This window comes from Canis lupus, chromosome 17 (genome assembly GCF_011100685.1).
Source record: "Canis lupus familiaris isolate Mischka breed German Shepherd chromosome 17, alternate assembly UU_Cfam_GSD_1.0, whole genome shotgun sequence".
Taxonomy (NCBI): Eukaryota; Metazoa; Chordata; class Mammalia; order Carnivora; family Canidae; genus Canis; species Canis lupus.
In genome coordinates, this window is record NC_049238.1 from 39,477,696 (window position 1) to 39,501,242 (window position 23,547).

At 45.9% G+C, this 23,547-nt stretch overlaps 1 protein-coding gene across 2 annotated transcripts in view; it reads left to right on the plus strand.

The window, feature by feature from the left end:
- Positions 1 to 831: 831 nt before the first annotated feature.
- The window catches only part of ST3GAL5 (ST3 beta-galactoside alpha-2,3-sialyltransferase 5), a 51,485-nt gene continuing 28,769 nt past the window's right edge, over positions 832 to 23,547 (plus strand). Inside the window, exon 1 of one of the 2 annotated variants that reach the window (XM_038561552.1) lies at positions 832 to 967. In XM_038561552.1, the coding sequence (XP_038417480.1) occupies positions 877 to 967 (91 nt within the window). In that variant the 5' untranslated portion in view covers positions 832 to 876. Of the gene's footprint in view, positions 968 to 8,998; positions 9,096 to 23,547 lie in introns of those variants that run through there. The other variant, XM_038561553.1, reaches the window with a different exon arrangement.

Genomic DNA, 23,547 nt, shown 5'->3' on the forward strand with positions numbered 1-23,547 from the left:
GTCCTAAGGCACAGAAATGTTGCGGGCGCATTATACACATTCGGCTGCGTTAAAGAAGTAACATATCAATGCTTTAAACTCCTTTTAATTCTTGAATTTGGAGGTTCACTAATACTTGTGCCTAAAAATATATGACATTTCCTTTCCAGAACCAAGGAAGATTCCGGAGGTATGGAAACGGGCACTCTAAGTGCAGGTTCTGATCCTTGGTCTGCCACCAAATGCCCCAGTGACTTCTACTTTCCGGGCCTCAATTACCCATCTATGATACCAAGTGGGTAAGCAGCACTATTTCCCTTTTCTCAGACACGTGGAACGGCGTGAGATGTTCTGCAAGTCCCCAGACACTCGGCCAGGCTGCCCTAGTGCGGTTCTCAAGGGTGTCGGGTCCCTGAACCATGATGGGCCCAGGGGCTTGAGCCGGGAAGTGAAGCACGTGACTAGGTAAAGCCCCTTCGTCCACGCGATCCACATGTAACAATTCTCTGCGCAAAAGCCTATAACCAGCCCAGATGCCCCCTTATTTCCCTCCACCAGCTAACCACACGCAGACTTGGAGAACGCCGAGCGCCCGACGCCCCGGCTTCTCCCAGGCCACCAGCCCAGCCCGCCACGTCCAGCTGGGGGCGCCCCGCTCTCCCTACCGCTCTGGGTGGAGGGGTTGCGCGTCCTGGGGGCGGGGCCTCCGCGGGACGCCCTCGCGAGCTCCGATTGGTCGCTCCTGTCCACGTGACTGCCGTCCCCGCCCCGCGTCCCTCCTCCGCATCCGCGCGGGGGAGCGGACGGTCCGGTGCTGAATGGGCGCGAGCGCGGCGCCGGGGACGGGCGGGGGCGCGGGGCCCGGGGCTGGAGGCCGGCCAGCGCCCCCTCCCTAGCATGCGGACGAAGGCTGCGGGCGGCGCGGAGCGGCGTCCCTTGCAGCTGCGAACCGAGGCGGCGGCGGCGGCGGCGGCACCTGCCGGCCGAGGTAAGTGGCGCGGCCCCTTCTCGGCGTAGCGGGGCCCGCGGGCTGGGGGCGGCGGCAGCGATCAGCCCCTGCCCCTGCCTGGCTGGGCCCCGCGGCTCCACCCGGGCCCCGCGGGGAGCGCCCCGGGCTCGGCGCCCCTAGACGCGCCTCGCGGGGGCGCGGGCTGAGAGTCGTGGCCTCCCGCCGCGTGGACTGACTAGGCGGGGGACGCCGCGCCGCTGTGGACGCGGCGGAGGCGCAGGGGGGGAACTGCAGGGGTGTCGGGTCGAGCCCCAGTCGCCCTTTCTCCCCGGGCTTTCCGCGGCGGCTCGGGGTTTAATTCATTGGTGGAAGCGTCCAGCCATCGGAGCCGAGTTCACTCATTACCCTGGGACGGGATTGGGGAACCCTTTGTAGGGTAACTAGCAGCTTCCCCAGCTGCCCATTGCATCCTTCGGGAAGGCGCGGTATGTGGCGTCTGCAGGTAGAAATTCTCCATAGACCTTCCTTGCCGCCTCTCTGCAGCCAGCCCTACGGAAGAGACACATTTTGGTGACCTTTTGCTTCCCTTTGAATTGTAAGCAGTGCCTTGACGTGGGCATGCATTCGTTATACGCTGGTAGTAAGTAACGCAAGGTTTTCCGAGAGCATCTCTCAGAGGAGCTGGGCTAAGAGGGAGAGGCGGGGTCTTGTCCCCACCCCACACCAGCTGGGTGACCTTGGCTGACACCGGTCCCCCTGTGGGGCTCTCTGTCTCCTCGTCTCTAGTGGGAGGCTTGAGCTGCTGATGGATGTGCTTCCTTCCGGGCCTCCGGTTCAGTGGTTCTGACCGAAGAAGGTGTTTACCAGTGAAGAGGGACCTGCAAATCAATAGATGGCTCGAAAAATGAATTTTACGTCCTCTTGTCTTAATTCGCATATGTGGCCTTTGCTTAATTAGGTATCGTTCTTCTAAAAGAGAAAATAGTTTTATGTGCTGCGTTTCATCTGGCGCCCTTGGCTTGCCTGCTTGTGCCAAGCAGGGAGCTAGGTGCCCTGGTACAAAGATGAAGGAGACTCATCTCCTGCCCTCTGGTGTTTAGCCTCACTCTCCTCTTGGTTTATAACTGCTAATGCTCTTCCATAGTGAGATGCATATCTTGAAACTGGAAGAGGAATCCATGTCTGTTGAGAGAAGGGGCACCAACTCAAAAACATGATGGGTTGTGGTTTCACTTGTGTAATCTGGAAAGCTTGACAGCTTGGAAGAATGTCTTACATTTCTAGTGTTAGAGCCAGGATCACCTAAATTTCTTGGATGGGAGAGACTGCTATGAACTGCCAGGACACTATAACCAGGATGTCCTGATTCCTTTTTTGTGGCTGTTCATTATGCGAGTGCTGCTGTTTTTGTAAGATGGAATGAACCTTAGTTATGATCAGTAGCCATTTCTTTCTTTAGGCCAGAAAAGAAATGAGTGAGCTGGGAAGGCGTGAGGGGGTTAATGGAAGAGTGAAAGGGCTGACAGGCGTAAATTCTAAAAGCTCATGTTTTTGACTACCTATTTTGAAAATGCTTATGATTTTGGTACAAGCTGCCAAGTTAGCCCCATGCTGTTTGGCAGCAGTGAGGGGAATTTATCCCTTGGGAGGTGAACAGACCATAAAAAGAGGCTCAGAGTTCTCTGTGGGAGTCCATCCAGGTGCTGGGGGGCAGAGGGGTGTATCTTGGAGCCAGCCATTCCTGGGAGAAGGATCAAGACTCCCCTTCCATACCCTTCTAGCTCCTGAGGAACGATTTAATCTGAATGGCTTGCGGAGGGTTGAGATCATTCCCAGAGGGCGTGCTTCATGTCTTTAGTCTAGCTGAGCAGAAATAAAACAGCTGGGAAGATACATAATGATGGTACAAACTTCCTAACTGCTGAAAAAGGAGAAGCTAGGACTGGATCCCTGTGAATGGTGTAAGTTAGCAAAGGCATCCAAAATGGGGGAGCGGGGTTCAAATCACCAGCCTCGTGTGGGAAGAAGCCATAAATATGGATGGTGACATGTGGGTTCCCCAGGGAGAGAGACCCAAGCTTAAGCACACATGCAGAGGGGGGAGTAAGGAAGTTGTGTAAGGGAATAAGAGACAAATGAGGTTAGAGGGGTACAAGGACACTACCAGGCTTATCTTACCTGGAGAGCTTTTTCTTTTTTTCTTTCTTTTTAATAGAAAAGTAGACATACTATAAGTGTACTGTTCACCAGTTTTCCAAACTGAACACACCCATGCACTCAGATCAAGAAGCAGGAGCTCCTCATGTGCTCCCTTCCAGACCGTACATCCCCGAGGATAACCTACGCCTGACTGTCCACGTTTGTATAAATGTCTGTGATTCTGCCATCTTTCCTTATGAGCTGGGTTTCGGATACTCAGTCATGACACTGCCTCTCATTGTAGTGTGCTCACTCTTGTTGCTGATTTTGGCCATTGGGTGAATAATATATCACATATTTATCTGTGCACTGTTGATGGACATTTGGGCAGTTTCCAGCATTTGGCTATCTCATATAATGCTGTTGTGACTATTCTTGTACCTGTCTTTGGTATACATACATATGCATTTCTGATGGGGGTTATAGTTGGTGTGTGATTGCTCGGTCATGGGTCTGTGTATACTCAGCTTTGGGAGATGCAGGCAAAGCTATTTTATTCCAGTTTTTGAATAATAACCTTGTTATTAGTATAATTATCAATATGGTTATTAAATGGTAATTAGTGGTTAATTTTTATTGGTATAGTGTTAATACATCCTTCTTCTAGCTGATGAATGCACTAAGGTGACAGTCAGGAGTCCTACCGGGAGTTGTGATCAGTTTCTACCTGGCATCGCCCTATGTCCCACATGCTCTTGGCAAGTGGAGTCACCTCCATGACCCAGTCACCCCAGAGTCAGGCAGCAGGACAGGCTGAGCTGTGGGGAACCCAAGAGCAATGTTGTCAGGAAAGAGTTTCTCTGGCCAAACTGCTTTACCTTATCTCAGATCCCAGCCTTCTTGCTGCAGACACTTCTGGGAACCTCTTCTCCCTCTGGTTCCATTAATATTGTACTTTCTATACTTGTTTCTGTTTCTCTGATCTGCCTTCTCTGTATTTCTGGACTTCTGCTAGGAATTCCCCCATGTCCTAGAGGAAAAGCCCATTTCTTGGTCTTTTGAGGCCATATAAGATATTTTTATTCTCTTCTTCCAGCATGGAAAAAATATCCAGGATTAGGTTATCGGGTGGTTCACCAACTCCTATAATGTATAAATTCTTTCCGTTTTCCCTTCAAGTTTTTATTATCTGGAATCATAATAGCTAAGTATCATATGATATGATTAATTCAGAGAGAGAGAAATGATAAAAATAACAAAAAAGGTCTATTTTAATGGATCTATTTTAATGTTCTGCCTTTTGAACAGTTAGGCTGTTTTTAATATTAAGTGTCATTTTCATAATTAAAGGCTTAAACGTATTGAGTTCAGAAGAGAAGTAGTTGTTCTATTATATGTGTAGGGTTCCTTCTTCCCTGACTGTGTTTTCTCAGCTTCTGCTTTTTTCTCTGCTTCTGTCTTGTTCTTCACTTCCTTTCTGCTTTTCAGAAACATCTTGGTCTCATTTCCTATCTACACTCTAGCAGCAAGAGAGGAAGACAGAGTATGGTGCTTTATTTAACAGAGCTGCCAAGACTCTCCCCTCTTTGCTTGTTATTTTTTGCAGTCAAGTCCTTAGTCTTCCAGGGCTTGGTGGTTGGTGCAGACTCTTTGCTTATCCTCTCTCTAGACCAGTGCTGTCCGCGGAAAAATAACCCAAGCCACATATAACTTAAAATTTTCTAGTAGCTACATTTTTTTAATTGGAGTTCAATTTGCCAACATATAGCATAACACCCAGTGCTCATCCCATCAAGTGCTGCCCTCAGTGCCCGTCACCCAGTCACCCCCACCCCCCGCCCACCTCCCTTTCCACCACCCCTTGTTCGTTTCCCAGAGTTAGGAGTCTCTCATGTTCTGTCTCCCTTTCTGATATTTCCCACTCATTTTCTCTCCTTTCCTCTTTATTCCTTTTCACTATTTTTTTATATTCCCCAAATGAATGAGACCATATAACGTTTGTCCTTCTCCGATTGACTTATTTCACTCAGCATAATACCCTCCAGTTCCATCCATGTCAAAGCAAATGATGGGTATTTGTCGTTTCTAATGGCTAATATTCCATTGTATACATATACCACATTTGAAAAATTAAAAGGAAACAGGTGCGAGACTCCTGAGTGGCTCAGAGCATCTGCCTTCGGCTCAGGGCATGATCCTGGGATCCGGGATTGAGTCCCGCATTGGGCTCCTGGCTAGGAGCCTGCTTCTCCCTCTGCCTGTGTCTCTGCCTCTCTCTCTCTCTCTCTCTCTCTCTGTGTCTCTGGTGAATAAATAAATAATAAATCTTAAAAAAAACCAAACAGCTGCATCAAAGTTTCAATTTCTGAGTAATATGAGAACTTCTAAACTCTTATGCACCTAATAACACAGCTTCAACCTATATAAAGTAAAAAGTAACTGAAGGATAAGCAAGTTGACAAATTTGCCATCATAGTGGGAGATTTAACATACATCTTTCAATAACTGATAGGACAAGCTGAGTGAAAATGAATAAGGAATTATTCCAGCAAACAATAAGCTTGATCAAACTGATTATATAGAAAACATGGTCCCAGCAAGTGAAGATTGTACTTCTATAAAAATTGAGTGTATACCTGGTTGTGAAAGAAGTCCTAACATATTTAGAATAATCAGTATCATACAGATTTAAGTTCTCTGAACACAGTGCAACTAAATTATATCCGTATTAAAAGATACTTTGAAAGAATATATTTGAAAATTTGAATTTGAAAATATTTAGATTTGAAAGATAATTGATAATGGTAAACATATATGTCAAAACTTGTAGGATGAGTTGTATACTCAAAAAACTAGTGAGGTGCAACTAACTTGGTATTTAAGGGGGAAATGTACAGTCTTAATTGCTTATTAACGAAAATGGCAATGATTTAATTAGCTAAATTAAGAAGTTGGGAACATAGCAATTAAAACAGAGCCAATGAATTAGAAGAAAGGAAACTTTAAAAAACACAGGGGAAATTAATTTTTAAAAATATTTTTTTTATTTATTTATTTATTTATTTATTTATTTATTTATTTGAGAGCAAGAGAGTGAGAAACAGCATGAGCAGTGGGGAGTGGGAGAAGCAGGCTCCCTACTGAGCAGGGAGCCCGATGTGGGGCTTGATCCCAGGACCCTGGGATTATGACTTGAGCCAAAGACAGACACTTAACTAACTGAGCCACCCAGGCAACCCAATTTTTTTTAAAGTAGGCTGCACACTTAGTATGGAGCCCAGTGCAAGGCTTGAACTCATGACCCTGAGACTAGACCAAAGATCAAGAGTCAGACCCTTAACCAACTGAGCCACCCAGGCACCCTGTGAAGTTAATTTTAACAATATGTTTCAGTTAACCCAATATGTTCAATATTTTACAAAATCAATATAATAATTGTTAAAGAGCTATTTTACATTGATCTGTTCATACTAAGTCTTCAAAGCTTGGTGTATCTCTTACTTACTGTATACAGCACATCTCAATTTGTTTTGGCCATGTTTGACGTACTTAACAGCCACATGTAGCTAGTGGCAACTGTATTGGACAACGCAGTTCTGCATCTTAGCCTGTAAACATTGAGCTGGGGGCAGGGACAGTCAGAGCTAACTCTGGTGGTGGGGTTCAGTTCCTGCCAAGCAAATCTAGGATCATAGGAATCTAGCAGTGTTTTTTGGTTGGTGAAGAGGGAGTGAGCTCTTTGTGAAAAATCTTCTTATTAAATTCACCCCCCTCCCAACAAACCTAAATGCTACAACACAGAGATAGGACAGGAAAAAAGACAAATGCTGTACTGCCTCACCTTATTCTCATCTGTTTATCCTCATGTTTAATATATGTATGTCATGTTTTTTCATATATGTGTCATTTTGTTTATTTATAATGTCAACTCACTTAATTTTCACAAAAGCCATATGAGTTTGGTGTCATTATTATCCTCTTTTTACAAACGAGAATTTTGAGGCTCAGAGAGGCTAACTAAGAACCATAGGGGAGAGAACCCAGGGGAAACATCCAGGGGACATTCTGACTCAGGCAGTCTGACCTGGAGGCAAATACAGCCCTCCCATGCCTCAGAATGGCTCCTGTGGAAATTCTTGAGAAGGTTACCTGAGGTGGCTGAGACAGCTCTGTTCCCTCTCCAGGTTGGTGTGTTCCCTGCCACACCATCACCACTCCTCTGAGTCTCTACAGCAGCTTCCTAACTGGCCTCAGGGTACAAGAGGACTTCCGCATCTCCAGTCTGACCTCAAGAGAGGTCTCCAAAATCCAATTCCAGTTAACTCCCTGTCCCCTATGCTCACCCTTTTTCTTTTACCTCAGGATAAAATTCCAGCCTGCCACGGCATGACCTGCTTCTTTTTCCAGCTTCTCTTGGCACATTATTCCCTTCCAGGCTGGATCTTCAGACACTCCATGTGAAGTTTTTCCCTCTGTGCCTGCTCAGGTGGCACCTGCCTGCCCACATCCACCAATTCCCACTCCTGCCTTCCTGGGAGGACCTTTCCTAACCCCTTCCCAGACACCTACCTTCCCCCACCCCCAAATCGAAAGCATCTTGTAACATACCCCTCATGTCCAACATAGAATAAATTTGAAAGAAATACTATGAATATTATTACACTGGTGGTAGATCTACTTGTTTGACTTTTAAAGTATGGTAATGAGAGCCTCTGGAAGAAGAGCCTGTCCTGAGTTACTAGTGCTGTAGTCCCAGGCCCATACTCCACCTCCATGCTTGATTAAAACTGGTTATGTGAGGGGCACCTGGGTGGCTCAGTGGTTGAGCATCTGCTTGAATTCAGCTCAGGTCTTGATCCCGGCATCCTGGGATCAAATCCTGCATCAGGCTCCCCACAGACAGCCTGCTTCTCCTTCTGCCTATGTCCCTGCCTCTCTCTCTGCGTCTCTCATGAATAAATAAATAAAATTTTAAAAACCCCAAAAAACTGGTTATGTGAGTGGCAGTGTGCCTCTTTAGGGGCTTGCCGAAATATTTGGAGCAAAAGAGTAAAAGGGATGTGTAATTGGGGTGTAAAAGGAAATTCTCTATTTTAGCCCTGTTTCTTGACAGACCTAAATACATATTGTTGGTTTTAAGAGTTCAGGCATATTTAACTTGTCCTGAGCTCGAAATGGCCCAAACAAAACTCGCTTTTTTCTTCTATAGGATCGTTTCCACCCCTTTAGTCTCAAAAACTGCGAGGGCCTGTCGAACTTCTGGTTCCAGTTGTTGTCCCTTCATTTCCTTTCCCAGGGTCATTACTGATTTCTGATTTGAGTTTGACATAACTAGTCTGCTTCTTCTAGGACATCGAGGCTTATTCAATCCTGTTACTACGTAAACCGTAAAGTGCCTAGTGAATCCTTCTCCTTCCCTTCCCTACCCACCTGGATGGTGGCTGTCACAGAGAACCCCCACTGGAGAGCTGTTAGAGCTTGAAGGGACTCAAAGAGGAGGGGCAGTTCTCTGAGCACTTCTCCTCAGTTTACTCCAGGGTCACCTGTCATTCCCTCTGGCCTCCTTCTCTGATGGGTACCACCACCTTCGCCATTACATCATCTCAGAGAACATTGGAATGATGGAGCTGTATAGTGCCCTCTTACATGGACTTTGCTTTTTTTTTTTTCTTCTTTTTTTTCTTCTTCCCATTACTGGCCTGAGTTATGTGGGCCAGATCTCAGCTGGCAGGCCCCTAGAACAGGCACTGCCAGCTCGGTTACCAAGTTCTGTGTGGCATCTACCTCCATGTCCCCTGATCGGCTCCCTAATCACTGCGCCCACTCTGGTTTGGCTCCCCTATCGCCCTCAGCTGTAGCAAACTCCGTGACCTCTCCCTTGATCTCCTCTCCCCTGGCCTTCTTCATTTCAGCCTGAGCTGGCCATCCTCGCTCTGGAACCACTTACAGCCACCTGGTGCATCCTCCTTTGGGGTGCGTTTGGAGGGCCTGGTTCCTGCTCAGCCACATCTTCTGCCACTTTCACCAGGTACTCTGATCAGGCCTGAGCCTGTCTCTCTGGGCATTTTGGCATGGCCTTCCTTCCATCTGGAATGCCTGTTCTCTCTTCTGTCTTTCTCTGAAGTCTTGCCCATCCTTTAGGGACTCATTTCTGCATCATCTTCTCAGGGAAGCCTCCCTGCTATCCTGTGATGGAGGTGATGGTTCCTGGCTGCTCCAGGTGTACTTCTGTCCCTCTGTCAGGGCATTATTTGGTGTTTGGGGTTTTAAGATATTTTCACCTTTACTGGCTGGATTATTCATTTAAAGAAGAAAGGGGCTGTGTCTTATTTATCTTTATATTCCCAGTGCCTGGTGTATGGAAGGTGCTTATTAAATGGATTATTAGGGAAATGAAGCAAATTATCCAACAATATGGGCCAGACCTCTGCAGTGGGGGCCTGCAGGAGAATTAAGCCCTACTACTCTAAGGCAACCATGGTATGTAACGAATTAACTTCTCTTCTGTGCTTCAGGAATGATTCTAGTTATAGACCATCATTGGGAGAATTGAGAAAAATAGGTATTCAGATCCTTTTCTGTTGGGCCTAATTCTCCAGTAGAACCCAGCTTGGAGAAGGCCGGTATAGACACTTCGATTCCAATCCTGATAAAATATATGTATGCAAGGACTGAAGACAGACCAGAATGTTAACAGTGGATATCAGTAGGTTGTAGTATGACAACCAGTATGTGATTTCAGAATGTTCTTTCCGCTGTTAAATAATTTCTGAAGTTTCTAACTTTGTGATAATAGAGCTTTAAAAAAATACTTCTCAAATGAGCCAAGTCAAGAGTTCCTAAACCTGACTGTGGCTCATCTAAGGCAGTAGATAGTTGGGGGTTTTGTTTTCAAATATACCTCCCTGTGCCACTCCACAGCACACCAGGAATCACCAAGCTGAGTGCCTCAACGTTGGCCGCTGGAGAATCGAGCCTCTGGGCGAGGATGACTCTAGCTGTCAGCTCTCTGGACGTGGGTGTCTCTCTTTGCTGCCACCGGACACCTTGCAAATTGCAGGGCTGAGTTTCCAGCAAGCATGGCTTGCCATGAGAGAAATTAGCATGCTAAGGAAACTAATGCATATTCTCAGAAGTAAATCTAGAGGTGTTCTTTTTTTTCTTCTCCTTAATTACTCAGAGTGAACATAACCCAGGGTTATTTGAATTAAGTCTCACATGCTAATTCTTGTTCATGAAATACTGTTTCAACAAGCCCACATTTTTTTTCCTTGAAGTTTGACCTTGTGTGTCCTCACACTGGATTTTACCCTTATTCCAGCAAGAATCCACCAATGGGTGCCGAAATAAGTATTTGATAAGGAAGAGGATATTTGCTTAGTCTCTAAGTATTGACCATCAAGTTACTTATTAATTACGAAGGAAATTACGAAGTTACTTATTAATTATGAAGGAAAAATAGTAATTTGACAGTGGAGAAACCTGCCTTCCACCACTTTAACCAGTTGATCAAATTTAATATCACCAGCAGTGGGACAAATCCAACATCAGGTACCTCCTAAGAAAATGCATTGAGAAGAGCCCAGCATTAGTCTGTGATATTTCTGCAAAAATGTATAACTTAAATCCAATCATGAAGAAGTAGACAAATCTCAATTGAGGGACATCCTACAAAATAACTGGCCTGTACTTTTCAAAAACGCAAAGATCATGAAAGATAAAGCAACTGTTTCAGGTTAAAGGAGGTTCAAAATATGTGGTAACTGAACACCACGTGTGATCCTTTTTGCTCTAGGGCTATTATTGGAACTAATAAAGAACTTTTTGTCTGGTCTTTAGATTAGATGGTATTGAAGCAACGATAGTTTCCTGATTTTTATCATTATATTGTGGTTGTGTAAGGGAATATCCTTGTATTCAGGAAATACTGAAATATTTTCCCAGGGTAGGTGGGAATGTCATATTTTCAACTACTTTCAAATGGTCAAAAAGGTAAATGCTGGGATGCCTGGGTGGCTCAGTGGTTGAGCATCTGCCTTTGGCTCAGGTCGTGATCCCGGGCTCCTGGGATCGAGTCCCGCATCAGGCTCCCCATAGGAAGCCTGCCTCTCCCTCTGCCTATGTCTCTGTCTCTCTCTCTGTATCTCTCATGAATAAATAAATAAAATCTTTTTTTAAAAAAGTAATATGCACGGTATATTGTGTTATATAGAATGACAGAGAGCAAATATGGTATATTGTTAACAGTTGAGGAGTCCAGGTGAAAGATATATGGGAATTTTTTTGTACTATTCTTGTAATCCTTCCATAAGTTTGAGATTATGTCAGAAAATCAAGTTTGAAAATCAGAAGCCTGCAGGTCGTGGTGCTGTGGACAGTCTAGCATCAGAAGGCACATAGGGCTTTTCAGGGTCTCCCCTTTCTGTGGTCACTAATGAAGTCATTTCCCACAACATTGAGCTCTCTTCATCATTGGCTTGGCTCCCCCTGGCATTGGCAAAAGACAGTGGAAGAGCATTAATAGTGCAGCTTCACCTAACAGGAAGGTTTCTTTCTAATGCTGCTGTTCCTCAGACTTCCCTCCTGCTGGCTGTCCTCAGGCAGCTGAACCACCAGCTCTGACTCACATGTTTACTTGGTGTAGTAGACTTGGTTTAGACTTCACTCCTGCTCCCACCCCCAATTGTCCTGTACAAGAGGCTTCCCCGGCAGAATGTAACTTCAAAAATATATTTAAACACAGTGGAGAGTGTTGATGCGTGAGATCAGTGCACTTCACTAAGACACTTTGGTCAAGCGCTTGCCAGCAAATAAGACACAGAGCTCTTGGAGAGTGCACTTTGCCCAGAGCCTGGGCATGAGCCCATTAAAGATAGTCCTCTCTCCTGCCTTGACAGACTGTCAGGTTGTATGTTTTGGTAGAAATCCTGCATTTACTATGTTCTGTGTGAGGAGGGGGTCCTTTACCAGCCACCACTGCATTTTATGTCATCTAGGGGAGTCTCTAGAGGGGCGGGCGTGGCAGGGGCAGTTTTTGGATTCAGAAGGGGAGCTCTGAGTTAGGGCCTGAGGTGGGTGTGTGGTTGGGGCTGCATATTAGAATTTGCAGAGAGGGGTTCCTGGGAGACTGTCCAGCTCCAGGGAACAGAATATGAGAACACTGAAGCTTCTCTTCCTCCTTCCTATCTGTTTCTCCCTTCCAGCTCTTCTCTCCCATAATTTCCTGTCCCCTAGCCCCCCCCCACTCCATTTCCTCCACTCTGTCTTCTCCATCCTACTCTCTCTTTCCCCTTTTATTATTATTTTTAAGTCCATTTCCCTCCACTTATTCCAGCTTCCTATTTCTCTCTCCTAAATAGCTGTAATGTATGAGCATCCATTGAATCAGCTAAGTTTTATGTTTCCTGTTCTTACTTTGAAAAGCAGGTGAGACTCATAAATTTTAGTGGAAGAAGAGGCAGTTAGAAATGTTCTCATCCAACCCTGCTTTTTACATATTAGCAAACATCCTGAAAGAGCTGACTTGGCCATTATCAAACAGCGGCACTGTTGACTGTTTTATCTCTTTCCTCTCCTTTTAAAAAAACAAAACAAAACAGATCCAGCTGCTCCTTTTATTTCCCATGATGGTGGGTGGGACAGTCATTTGACTTTGTTTATAAAGGATCCCCATCCCTGTTCTCTGAGTGTCAGGCATGCTCTGGACACTTCACAAATGCCCAGTGATTGTGGTATCTGGACACGGGCAAGGATCTGGTTTTCATGTCTGCCTCTTGTCGACTTTGGGTTGGCTATCCTGCAGAGACTTGGATGAGTCCATCCTTTGCAAGTATTTAGAGCCTTGCTGTAGGTCCTGAGGTTATAACCATAAGCTGAATTGCCAGAGCCTTTTTTCTAGGAAGCTTGTATTTAGTGCGGAGAACAGACAACAGGCAAATATGTGTGAGTAGTAATGAGTGCTGTGCAGTAGCAGGAGTGAATAACAAGGCTCAGGGGTGGGAATGCTGTTTTACCAGGAGGGTGACTTGGGAACAAAGACTAGAATAAAGAGGGTGAAGGAGAGAGCCACTTGGAGGACCAGCAGAGGCAGAGGACCCTGAGGTGGGGTGAGGGTGGGAGCAGGAGGCCCTAGGATGAAGGGGAATGAGGGGGAGAGGAGTGTCAGAGAGAGTGGGGATGGGGAGAAGGCTCTGGATTTTTTTTTTTTTTAAGGCTCTGGATTTTTAAGAGGTGCTGCACTGTCAACAACTTTGTCACTTTAGTGAAATCTTGGAGAAATACCATGTGTAGCTCCTGGACGTGTTCTAGTTTTGGAGAATGTTTATGTATTCCAAGGATTCAGGATTAATTGCCTTAGCGCTTTTTTTTTCTAAAGATTTCATTTATTTATTTGACAGAAAGAGAGCACAAGCAGAAGGAAGAGGCAGAGGGAGAGGGAGAAGCAGACTCCCCACTGTGAGCAGGGATCCCAATTCTGTGGAGCTCAATCCCAGGACCCCAGGATCATGACCTGAGCTGAAGGCAGATGCTTAACTGACTGAGCCACCCAGGTGCCCCTGCTTTAGCACTTTTTTTAAAAAGATTTTATTTATTTATTCATGAGAGACAGAGAGAGAGAGACAGACAGAGACAGAGACACAGGCAGAGGGAGAAGCAGGCTCTATAGATCCAGGGTCTCCAGGATTGCACCCTGGGCTGAAGGCAGCGCTAAACCGCTGAGCCACCTGGGCTGCCCAGCACTTTTAAACATATGAAAAGCCAGCAATTGAATGCTAGTAATGATGCATTCTCAACCTTAGAGGAATACCCGTTGACTAGCAGATTAATAGGCAGACAGACCTCAGATTCATTGCCATGTTTACATTTTGATTGGTGATCAAAATTAATAGAGTGTGGACTGCATTAATGGAGCAACACTTATTTTTCATTTCAGAAGACAGGTCCTTGTAACTGCACAGTTTGTAGGAGGATCTGAAAATCTTTAGGCTAAAGATGTAGCCTTGGTTTCTCAAAGTGCCATACGCACATAACTCTGTAGAACTTGCTTAGAATACACATTTGCATCCTTACTTGGTCCTGCCGGGTGGGAAGTTCTGGGGATGAAGTCTGGGAATCTGCATACTTCACAGCCTCTGAGTGGTTCTTGTGCCTGGTCAAGTTGCAGAACCACTGGCCAGGGCAGTGGTGGAGGCATTATTTATTTATTTATTATTTACTTAAATAATAGGCATTCATTTCTCACAGTTCTGGAGGTTGGGAAGCCCAAGATCAAGACATTAGAGATCCTGTGTCTGGCGAGAGCCTCTTCCTGGTTCCAGGAGAACCATCTCTCTGTGTCCTCACCTGGTGGCAGGCACTGATAAGTTCAATTGAACAAATCCTAGAAGACAGGAGATGATTGAGTATGGTCTCAGCAGCAGAGCTCAAACCAGCACTTCCTTTGTGGATTTTGGTATCACGGGTGAAATTTCACATTCCTAAAGGAGAAGGAAGACCCTGCCCATGCAGTAGAAACAGGAAAGGATTGTGTAGAGAGAGTTTTTCCCGCTTTGGTGGTGGAAATGGAATGGGGTGGTTAAAGGTGCTTTGCATGAGACACTTAGATCCAGAAAGGAGTGTGCTCCTTCCATCCCCATGCACATCTAAGAACCCTCCTCTGCAGTCTGGTGCTCGGCCCTGGCTGCTGTGTGAATGCAGGCTTGTGCCTGTCTGTTGGCTGACACATTTTACAGGTGAGAACACGACCATTTACCTTGATGAATCCAGTTTCTTGAGATCAAGCAACCCAAACCAGACATTAACAAGATTAGATACTGAAACTCCAAGGGTCTTCAATTTTTAGTCTACTCTGATTTTCATTTTTCGTAATGAGTTTGATAACCCTCAGTACTTAAAAAATATGATAGTGTTTGGAATTTTAATAGAGACAATGATTTTGTTCCAGTAGGTAAAGTTGGGGGCAGTTTTGTCCCCCCAGGGAACATCTGATAGTGTCTGGAGACAGTTTTGGTTGTTACAGCTGGTGCTCACTTCGGTAGCACATATACTAAAATTGGTTGTCACAGCTGGCAGAGGCAGGAGACCGGAGATGCTATTGGCATCTAGTGAGTGGAGGCCAGGGATGCTACTAAACACCCTACCTGAGACAGCTTCCTACAACAAAGAATTACCCAGCCCCAGTGTCAGTAGTGCTAAAGTGGAGAAACCCTGCAAAAGATCAATTGCATGCAGGGTTTTTAAAGATTTATTTCCTTGTTTGAGAGAGAGGGAGATTGAGAGCATGTGAGGGAAGGAAAGTGGGAGAGACATAATCTCAAGCTGACTCTCTGCTGAGTGCAGAGCCTGATGCAGGGCTCGATCCCACAACCTTAAGATCATGACCTGAGCTGAAACCAAGAGTCAGATGTTCAATGACTGACTACCCAGACTCACCTAATTGTATACCTCTTATCTGTATTATGGTTTTGTTTTGTTTTGAGAGGAGAGAGAGAAAGAGCATGAGAGAGGTGGAGGGGCAGAGGGAGAGGGAGAGGGAAAAGCAGACTACCCACTGAGTAGGGAGCTTGACATGGGGCTCAATTCCAGGACCCCAGGAACATGACCTGAGCTGAAGGCAGCCGCTTTACCAACTGAGCCACCCAGGTACCCCAGGTCTTGGGATTTTAAGTGAGCTTTCATACAAAGTTCCATGGCTAGGGATCCCTGGGTGGCTCAGCGGTTTAGCGCCTGCCTTTGGCCCAGGGCGCGATCCTGGAGTCTCGGGATCGAGTCCCACGTCAGGCTCCTGGCATGGAGCCTGCTTCTCCCTCTGCCTGTGTCTCTGCCTCTCTCTCTCTTTCTCCCTCTATGTCTATCATAAATAAATAATAAATCTTAAAAAAAAAAATCTTACAAAGTTCCATGGCTAAAACTGGTTTAGAATGAGCCACCTAGATTGTCTGCCTGGTTGGACGGGGAGGACAGGTTGGCTTCTGGGATCAGTAGGAGAGGAGTAACCTGTCACCCAGAGCTCTGGAAGCCACAGGTGAGGCCCTGGCCTGGTGTCCTCTTGAGCTTTTCTGGCTACAATGCTGTCTCCCCCACCCCTCCCCCACCTTACCCCACTGCTTCTCCCTGTGGGGCGAGGGCAGGAGGAAGTTGAGTGTAGACTTCACTCATCCCCACTGTTCCACAGCTCCTGGGCCCCAGCCCTCCTCCTCTTGTCCTGTGCCCATGGATGAGCTTTAGCAAGCTGGCCTGGAGGGGGCGGGGGTCAACTCTGTGACTAAACTGTGTCTGTGTGTATGCTGGGTGGCAGGTGCTGCACTTCTGAACAGTCTTCTTGCTCCCACGCTCCCTCCCACCCCCACTGCTGTGAATATATTCCTGTTCTCACCTCCCTCGACTTTGAGTATCTGGAAAGTAGGGGCTCATTCTAGACTCAGTCTATCAGCTCATCTCTGCATTCTCACAGAATTGATGAAATGAACTTTGAGACATTGCCCTTTTTGGTGTGGGCACCCATATTACTTGTTTAGGGTAAAGCAATTTAAAATGCATTTTGCGGGACGCCTGGGTGGCTCAGTGATTGAGCGTTTTCCTTTGGCTCAGGTCGTGATCCCGGGGTCCTGGGATCAAGTCCCACATCAGGCTTTCTGCAGGGAGTCTGCTTCTTCCTCTGCCTATGTCTCTGCCTCTCTCTCTGTGACTCTGATGAATAAATAAATAAAATCTTAAAAAAAAAAAAAAAGGAACTAGTGTGCTCCCTCTCTTAAATAATTGGGAGTTTCAGGTTGTTTGAACCCAGACTTGGAATTGTCACATCACAGTTCTGATTTTGCCTAATATTTCCTTTTCTGATTTCCAAAGCTATCTCGTGTGTTTCTTCCTTTCCTCTCCAACCCCTTGAAGATGGGCTGCCTGGGGTTAAGACAGCTCTGCATTTTGTTCTTCCCCTTGGGGATCTTATCTCTTTAGAGCAGTCTCAACTACTAACCTTTTATCCAGATACCCCAGGACCTTATTTCAGGTGTGGCACATCCTACTATTGACTATTACAGATCCCCCCTTCCCTTCCTTACCAACTGAACCCAAATTTTGTTTGGGGAAGCAGCCAGCCCGGCTTGTAAAAAGTTCCTGGCTGACTTTGCAGCTGGGGGCAGCCATGTGATATAGTTCTGCCCAAAGAGATATAAATGGAAGCCTGTCCGTTTCCGGGGAAGTTTTCCCTCTCCTGATATAAGTGTTTCTCCTTGTTTCCATCTCCTCTCTCTTCTCCTTCCTACCTGGACTGTGGGGTGGAGGTTGCCCATGTACCAAGGCTAGAAGAACAGAGGCTGACAGGAGCTGGGGACATCTGTGACATACCAGAGCCACTGCACTAGCCCTGCTAGACTGCTTGCAAGACTAGCCTGCTTGCTAGACTTCCTGTTCTGTGAGAAAAAGAAACCCACACTTGGCTAAAAGCCATGATACCCAGGTTCCTACTTCATGTAGCCCAGGGCACCCCCTGACTGATACTCTAAGTGAGATCCCTCTCAAGGGCCCCAGGCCTGGGTTTTCAGCTGTCCACAGAATTTAGCAGCCTGATGGCCTACAGGCATTTGGAACTCAGCAAGGCCAAGCAGATCTCAGTGATTCCACAGCCACCAGCCTTGTGACCTCTCTCTATAGAGCGCTCCCCCATCTTCCCTGCCACATGAACTGCACGTCTGCTCTATGCAAAGCCTGTGGGTGCTGCAGCCCAAGCGTATCCGCCCTCTCCTCCCCCGCCCTGCCCCCAGGCTGCTGCCATCTTTGCTGACGCACCCAGGATCTGTAGCTGAGAACCCTATGTTGGCTCCCCACCAGACACCCCTCTTGTCTTAGGCTCTCCACCCCTTCCTTCACGGGCCCTGCTGCTTCCCCAGTGGTTTTCTTCCATTTCTCTTGACCTCCCTTTGAATAAAATCCTCAAGGGCTTCTTGTGACCTTCTGTGGTCTTCCATACGTTGACCTAATGGCCTGTCTTAGGTTGGGTTCCATAAAAGCAGAGCCTGAAACAAGACTTTGGGGACCCCTGGTTCATTGAGGGGGCTTCCAGGAGAAAGAGGGAGAGGTTGAGGTTGGGGGGAGGGAGGCAGGGAAAGGAGCTGAGCAGAGCTGTGGTCCCAGCTGATCTCTCAGGGAGCACTGGAGCTTGAATTGTTCTCCCAAGGTGATCCCACCTAGAGGCCAGAGGGCTAGTCTTTTGTACCTCCTTAGTCAGCGGTAGGGCAAATCTGCAGAGTGGGGCAGATGTGCTTTTGGCACTGGTCCTTGGCACATCCAACAGGACCATAATATTGCCTTAACTCCTGCCTGCACCCCGACCCCCCACCGCCACCCCCATGCCACACTTTCTCAGCTATATGCAGTCATTTGCTCTTCCCTATATTAGCCAGGCCTCTGGATGTTGCTCATTCCATTCCTTCTGCTCACAGCATGCCTCTTCCCTCCCTACCCAGCTGCTCTTTGCTATGCCCTCTGCTCATGCTGCGCGCATTCTCCTGGACACCATGACATACTGAGTCTCTGCGCACCCCAAAGCTGTCTTCTCCTGAAGCACAGGCTTCCTGCCTTCTCTTGTTCTCCTTTATCAAGTAGAAGTCTTCATCTAAAACACAAAACCCCAAACATGATTTGAGTGATCATTTTCTCAACTTTCCGTGGATGATACATAACTCATACCAGTCTGATTAAAGGAAAAGTTAATTTGTTCCATACCATGGATGCCTTATTTAGGGCTTAGCTCTCTTGGACCTGGTGGGAAGGGCTGGTGGGCTGGATGTTCTCTTGCATCAAGCTATATTTCCAACTGTCTCCTGGGCATCTCTATCTGGTTATTTATCATCTCATATTAATCACATCATCACAAAACTACAAAAACGGACTTCCATCCCTGTCTTTCTGTAACTGGGATGCAGCTTTCCGTTTGTACACTTCTTGTCGCTAATACTCTTCCTTTCATCATTTTTCAGTAGCTCCCCGTCCGGTCCCTGTCCTGTCCCTTCTTCCTGCTCCTCACCAGATGGGCCTCAGGCTCCCCTTTCATCTGGGCAGCAGCGAGCATCCAGGACCCTCCCTTGCTGTCCCTGGGCGGGCAGCCTAGCAAGCAGCAGACTGGTGTTCCTTCTCTCCTGCCGTGAAGTCCTCCCACCTTAAAAGGCATGTTCTTTCAGCTGCCATATTCACATCTGAGCTATACCTATTCACCTTCCTAGGCAGCCCACTCCAGCCGTGTTGGCTTACTCCCTGCTTTCTCAAGTTCAGATTTTTGTTTATAGTGATCTGTGCCTTGTCAAGCCTTCATTATTAGAAACAAAAGACCCTTCACATATATGCATATCTAGCCTTCCGAAGCTCTTCCAGGTAGAAGGGCATGCAATGCACTTGGAGGTGAATAGATGTGGGTTAGAATTCTCAGCCCTTTACTTCTCCATGCATGACCTTCGGCAGGTTAAGTACATAGTAGGCTTTACTCCCAATAAATATTAATGCCCTGTCCACTCTTGTACCAATAATTGTCTGTATAGGTAATTTGGCAGTTTATCATGTCCTGCTTTGTGGTATCTATTCTACTCTTGTCTTGAACGGTTCTTAATTTTGAAAATGTTAGTTTGATTTCCTCAAATGGAAAGTGTAGGCCGTGCTCTTGTCCATCAGGGCATTAATAAGAATTATTTCTTCATCAGGCGTATAAGCGTTTAAGAAGGATATGTTATGTTTTTGTGTGTGAATAGAAATACGTAATTTTGAAAGCCAAGGCTTTTCTGCATAAAGATGGTTAGCAAAGCTGTTATGTGAAGGCTCATCCCTGGAGCCTGAGTGAGAAGAGGATTAAACTTATGAGCCCTGGGACCCTAGGACTTATGAGCCCTGGGACCCTTCTCGATGGTAGGAGAAGAGCTACCCATGAAGGAGATGGGGAAGAAGGACAAGAGGGTGCCATGGGACAGAAGAAGATAGGCAAGCTGTTGGTGATGGCCTGCCAACAAAAGTCCTTGGAGGAATGCCTGAAACCACCATCACCTCTGAAGCTCTCATAAGAAACTGAATATTTATTCAATAAATATGTACTAGATGCCCATTATGTGCCGCTTAACATCCTAGGCACTGTGAATTCAGTGGTGAGTGAGGTGAAGACCCCTGCTGCTATGCAATCTATATTCTTGCTGGGGAGACAGGGACAAATGTGTATTAAAAAGAAAAAAATTATAAATAACATGTCTGCTGATAGTATTATAAAAACAAAATGAAGCATGCATGTAGGAATCTCCATAGAGGCAGTTTGGGTAAGTAGGGTGTATCTGTAGTGGTTTTATTATTCTAAACTAAGCATTCTTCACATTAGATAAATGAATGGAGCAGAGAGGGTCCAGATCTCCAAAGCAAATACAGTCTATGTGTGTGTGTGTGTGTGTGTGTGTGTGTGTGCATGCACAAGTTGGGCAGGGGTGGCTTTAGTGTGCAGAAATGTTTATCACACCCTGCTTCTCCAGCAGATGCCACAGTGCCGGGCTAGAGCAGGTGAGCCGGAGCCCGCTGAAGCTCTAGGAGGGCCTCTCTCATCCTTCGTTTATCCACTAATTTCACTCACCAGTGTTTTGAAACCCCCTGGTGCTCAAATAGAGTTGGGCATGAGACTTCCATAGAATGGCAGGGGGAGCTCAGTCTCTGCTCCTCAGACAGACTGGACTTGCTGAGTGTCAATGTTCTTCATTTTGCTTCTCTCAAATATATGTTTTTTCTAGCTCAGCAGACTTCCCCCCAAAATAGTAACTTAGTTTCTACTTTTTGCCTTTAAATACTTTATGAGATACTGTCACTAACACACTAAAGAGATGCTTTTAGGGTTCCTAGGAATATTTTTTTGTTGGAGTGGTTTTCAAATTTCTTTTCATCATAGGGTAAGGAGCCTCCTCCCATGAAAATATCTTTATAAGCTTTCAAAAATAAAAGTAGTAATGCACAGAATTCAGGTAATATAAAAAGAATGCAAAATTAAAAATGAACTAACCCATAATTGTCGATAACCTGTAAGTATGTCTCCTTCTAAATACCTTTATGCCTATATACACCTATGGAATATGTAAACAGTCTTCTGCATTTGGATCGTTTTGTTAGCTTAAAGTATAATTACTTTTGGGATTAATGGTACAGTTATGCAATAATTAACAAAACATGCCCATGGCTTAATGTTTGTATAACATTAAGCAACCCCTCCTCCACCAAATAGAACATTACATTTGAAAGAAATAAATGAACTGTGGATGTTGCAGAACTAAAAAAGACTATAAACTGGTAAATCCCAGGTTCTCTGAGGGAGCATCTCAAGGCCACCTAGCTAGCCGTATGACAGTTGTATATTTGTGAAGATGACCCAACCTTTTGTGATGTTGAAGAGCATGGAATCTGCATAGTCTCTTGTAAATCTGAAGAATACCTTCCAAGATCAAGTAGGATGACTTGATGAAACTCAGTGGGCAGTCAGATTCTCTTACCTTGAATGGAAACATCCATGAATGGAACATGATTTCTATGTATATTTCTATACATTTTTATAAAATTCCTTTTTTTCTTACAGTATCTGTGTCAATAAGTGTACATATCAGATACTACAAGCTAGTGCTTCTCAAACTTTAATATTCATATGAATTCCCTGATTTAGCAGATCTGGGGGGCCTGAGACTCTGCATTTCACACTTGCCCCCAGGTGATGCTGAGGCTGTGGTCATAGATTCCACAGATTCTGCAGTGATGACTTGCAGTGATAATTTACCAACAGATTTCCTGGTTTTGAACATTTTAGATGTTTCAGTAGAGCTTATGCTTCATTCTTTGCTATTATAATTTGTTAGCGTTCAGTTTCAGTTTTTATTGTAGGCATTTGCGGAAAATACGTTTTTAGGGGGATGCTTATGTTGTTTGATGACAGGTCACAGGCATGCAACACACATTCCATTCAATGCGAAATGTTCCCTAAGGATCTGCTGTGTGCCAAGTTCTATCCTAAGTGTTGGGGATACAAAGATGAACAAAGTTCTGGCCCTGCAGCTCATTCTCCAAGTGCTTGCAAAGTGGTAGAGGAGACCTTAAATATACACAGACAGTGTCAGCTCATTGCAGTAAGCAAAGATGGGGAAGTGTCCAGGGACAGCCATGATGTTGAAAAATGATCTTCACAGAGGAGAAGGTTTTAAGGATGAAAAGTGATTCACCAAGCAGATTGTTGGGGGTTCCCACTGGAATTCCAGACTGAAGGTAACATCATGTACAAAGGCACTGAGGTAGCAATCTGGCACATCCGGGCTTCTAACAGGGGCCAGACTGTGACAGGTTTGTCCCTGGAGTCATAAAACCTGAGATGAGCTAGAAACCATTAAACAGATATATATTTTAGAGAGATGGCTTTGAGGGGACAGAATCAAGACAGAGAGAGTCCAGGGACTTGAACGCTGGGGAATGTCAATGGGCATGAGAAGTTCAGGAAGGTATGATCGAGAGGCCCTGGAGATTGGTTGAGGCTGGGAATGAAAGTTAGAAGCCTGAGTTGAAAATGTCTGTCATGGAGATTTTTAGCTTGGATAGCACAGCTTCCAAATGATATAAGGAATAGGGGAAAATACCAGGTTCTCCTCTGTAATGTTGTCTGAGGTGAAGATAGCAGGCAGGTTATTGGACGCATAGTCTGAGCTTAGGTGAGAGGTCTGCACAGAGACAAGGGTCTGGGAATCTCTCTCTTGAGGAGGTGAGTGAAAGGCAGGTGGTGAAGCCTTGCAGTAAGTATTTGTGGGACAAGGAAAAGGCTGTGCTGGGGGTGGAGACCGGGACCTTGGAGTTAGAAGATGTGCATAGGGGGGTTTAAGGGAAGGTTCAAGAGGTTTTAGAGGAAGTACGGTTGCAAGATATCCCAGACGTGTGCAGATGGAGTGAAGGAAGATAGATAGGATGGGAACAGTGACAGGGGCCAGTGAACACTGAGCATTTAGAGGTTCTGCAGGGTGAGAAAGGGGTGAGAGGGGAGAGAGGATGCTGGGTAGGACCTGACCCTGGGGGAGTGTGTGAGGAGCTCCAGGAGGGTGTTGCTTCTCCAGAAACACCAGAAAGGGAAAGGGAAAGGGAATGGATGGAAGAGAGAACTCCATAATAGAGCTAGGGCCAAACTTACAGCTAGAAGTAAGGGTGATCAAAAGACACAAGAGCCTTAAAGCCCCAACAGATAAATCCTGTCAAATGAGACTGGGTGTCTATAGGTTCCCTTTCTGTGTGATAATAGTAGCAACAACCAGCAGGTACATGTCATGATCTCAGCACTGTAAGATTGAGCCCTGTTTCGGGCTCTGCACTTGGCTTGGAGTCTGCTTGAGATTCTCTCTCCCTTTCCACCTCACCCTACTCGTGCTCTCCCTCTCTCAAATAAATAAATAACATCGAGAGAGAGAGAGAGATGTAGAAGTGTTAGGTCAGGAGTCTTCTGTCAC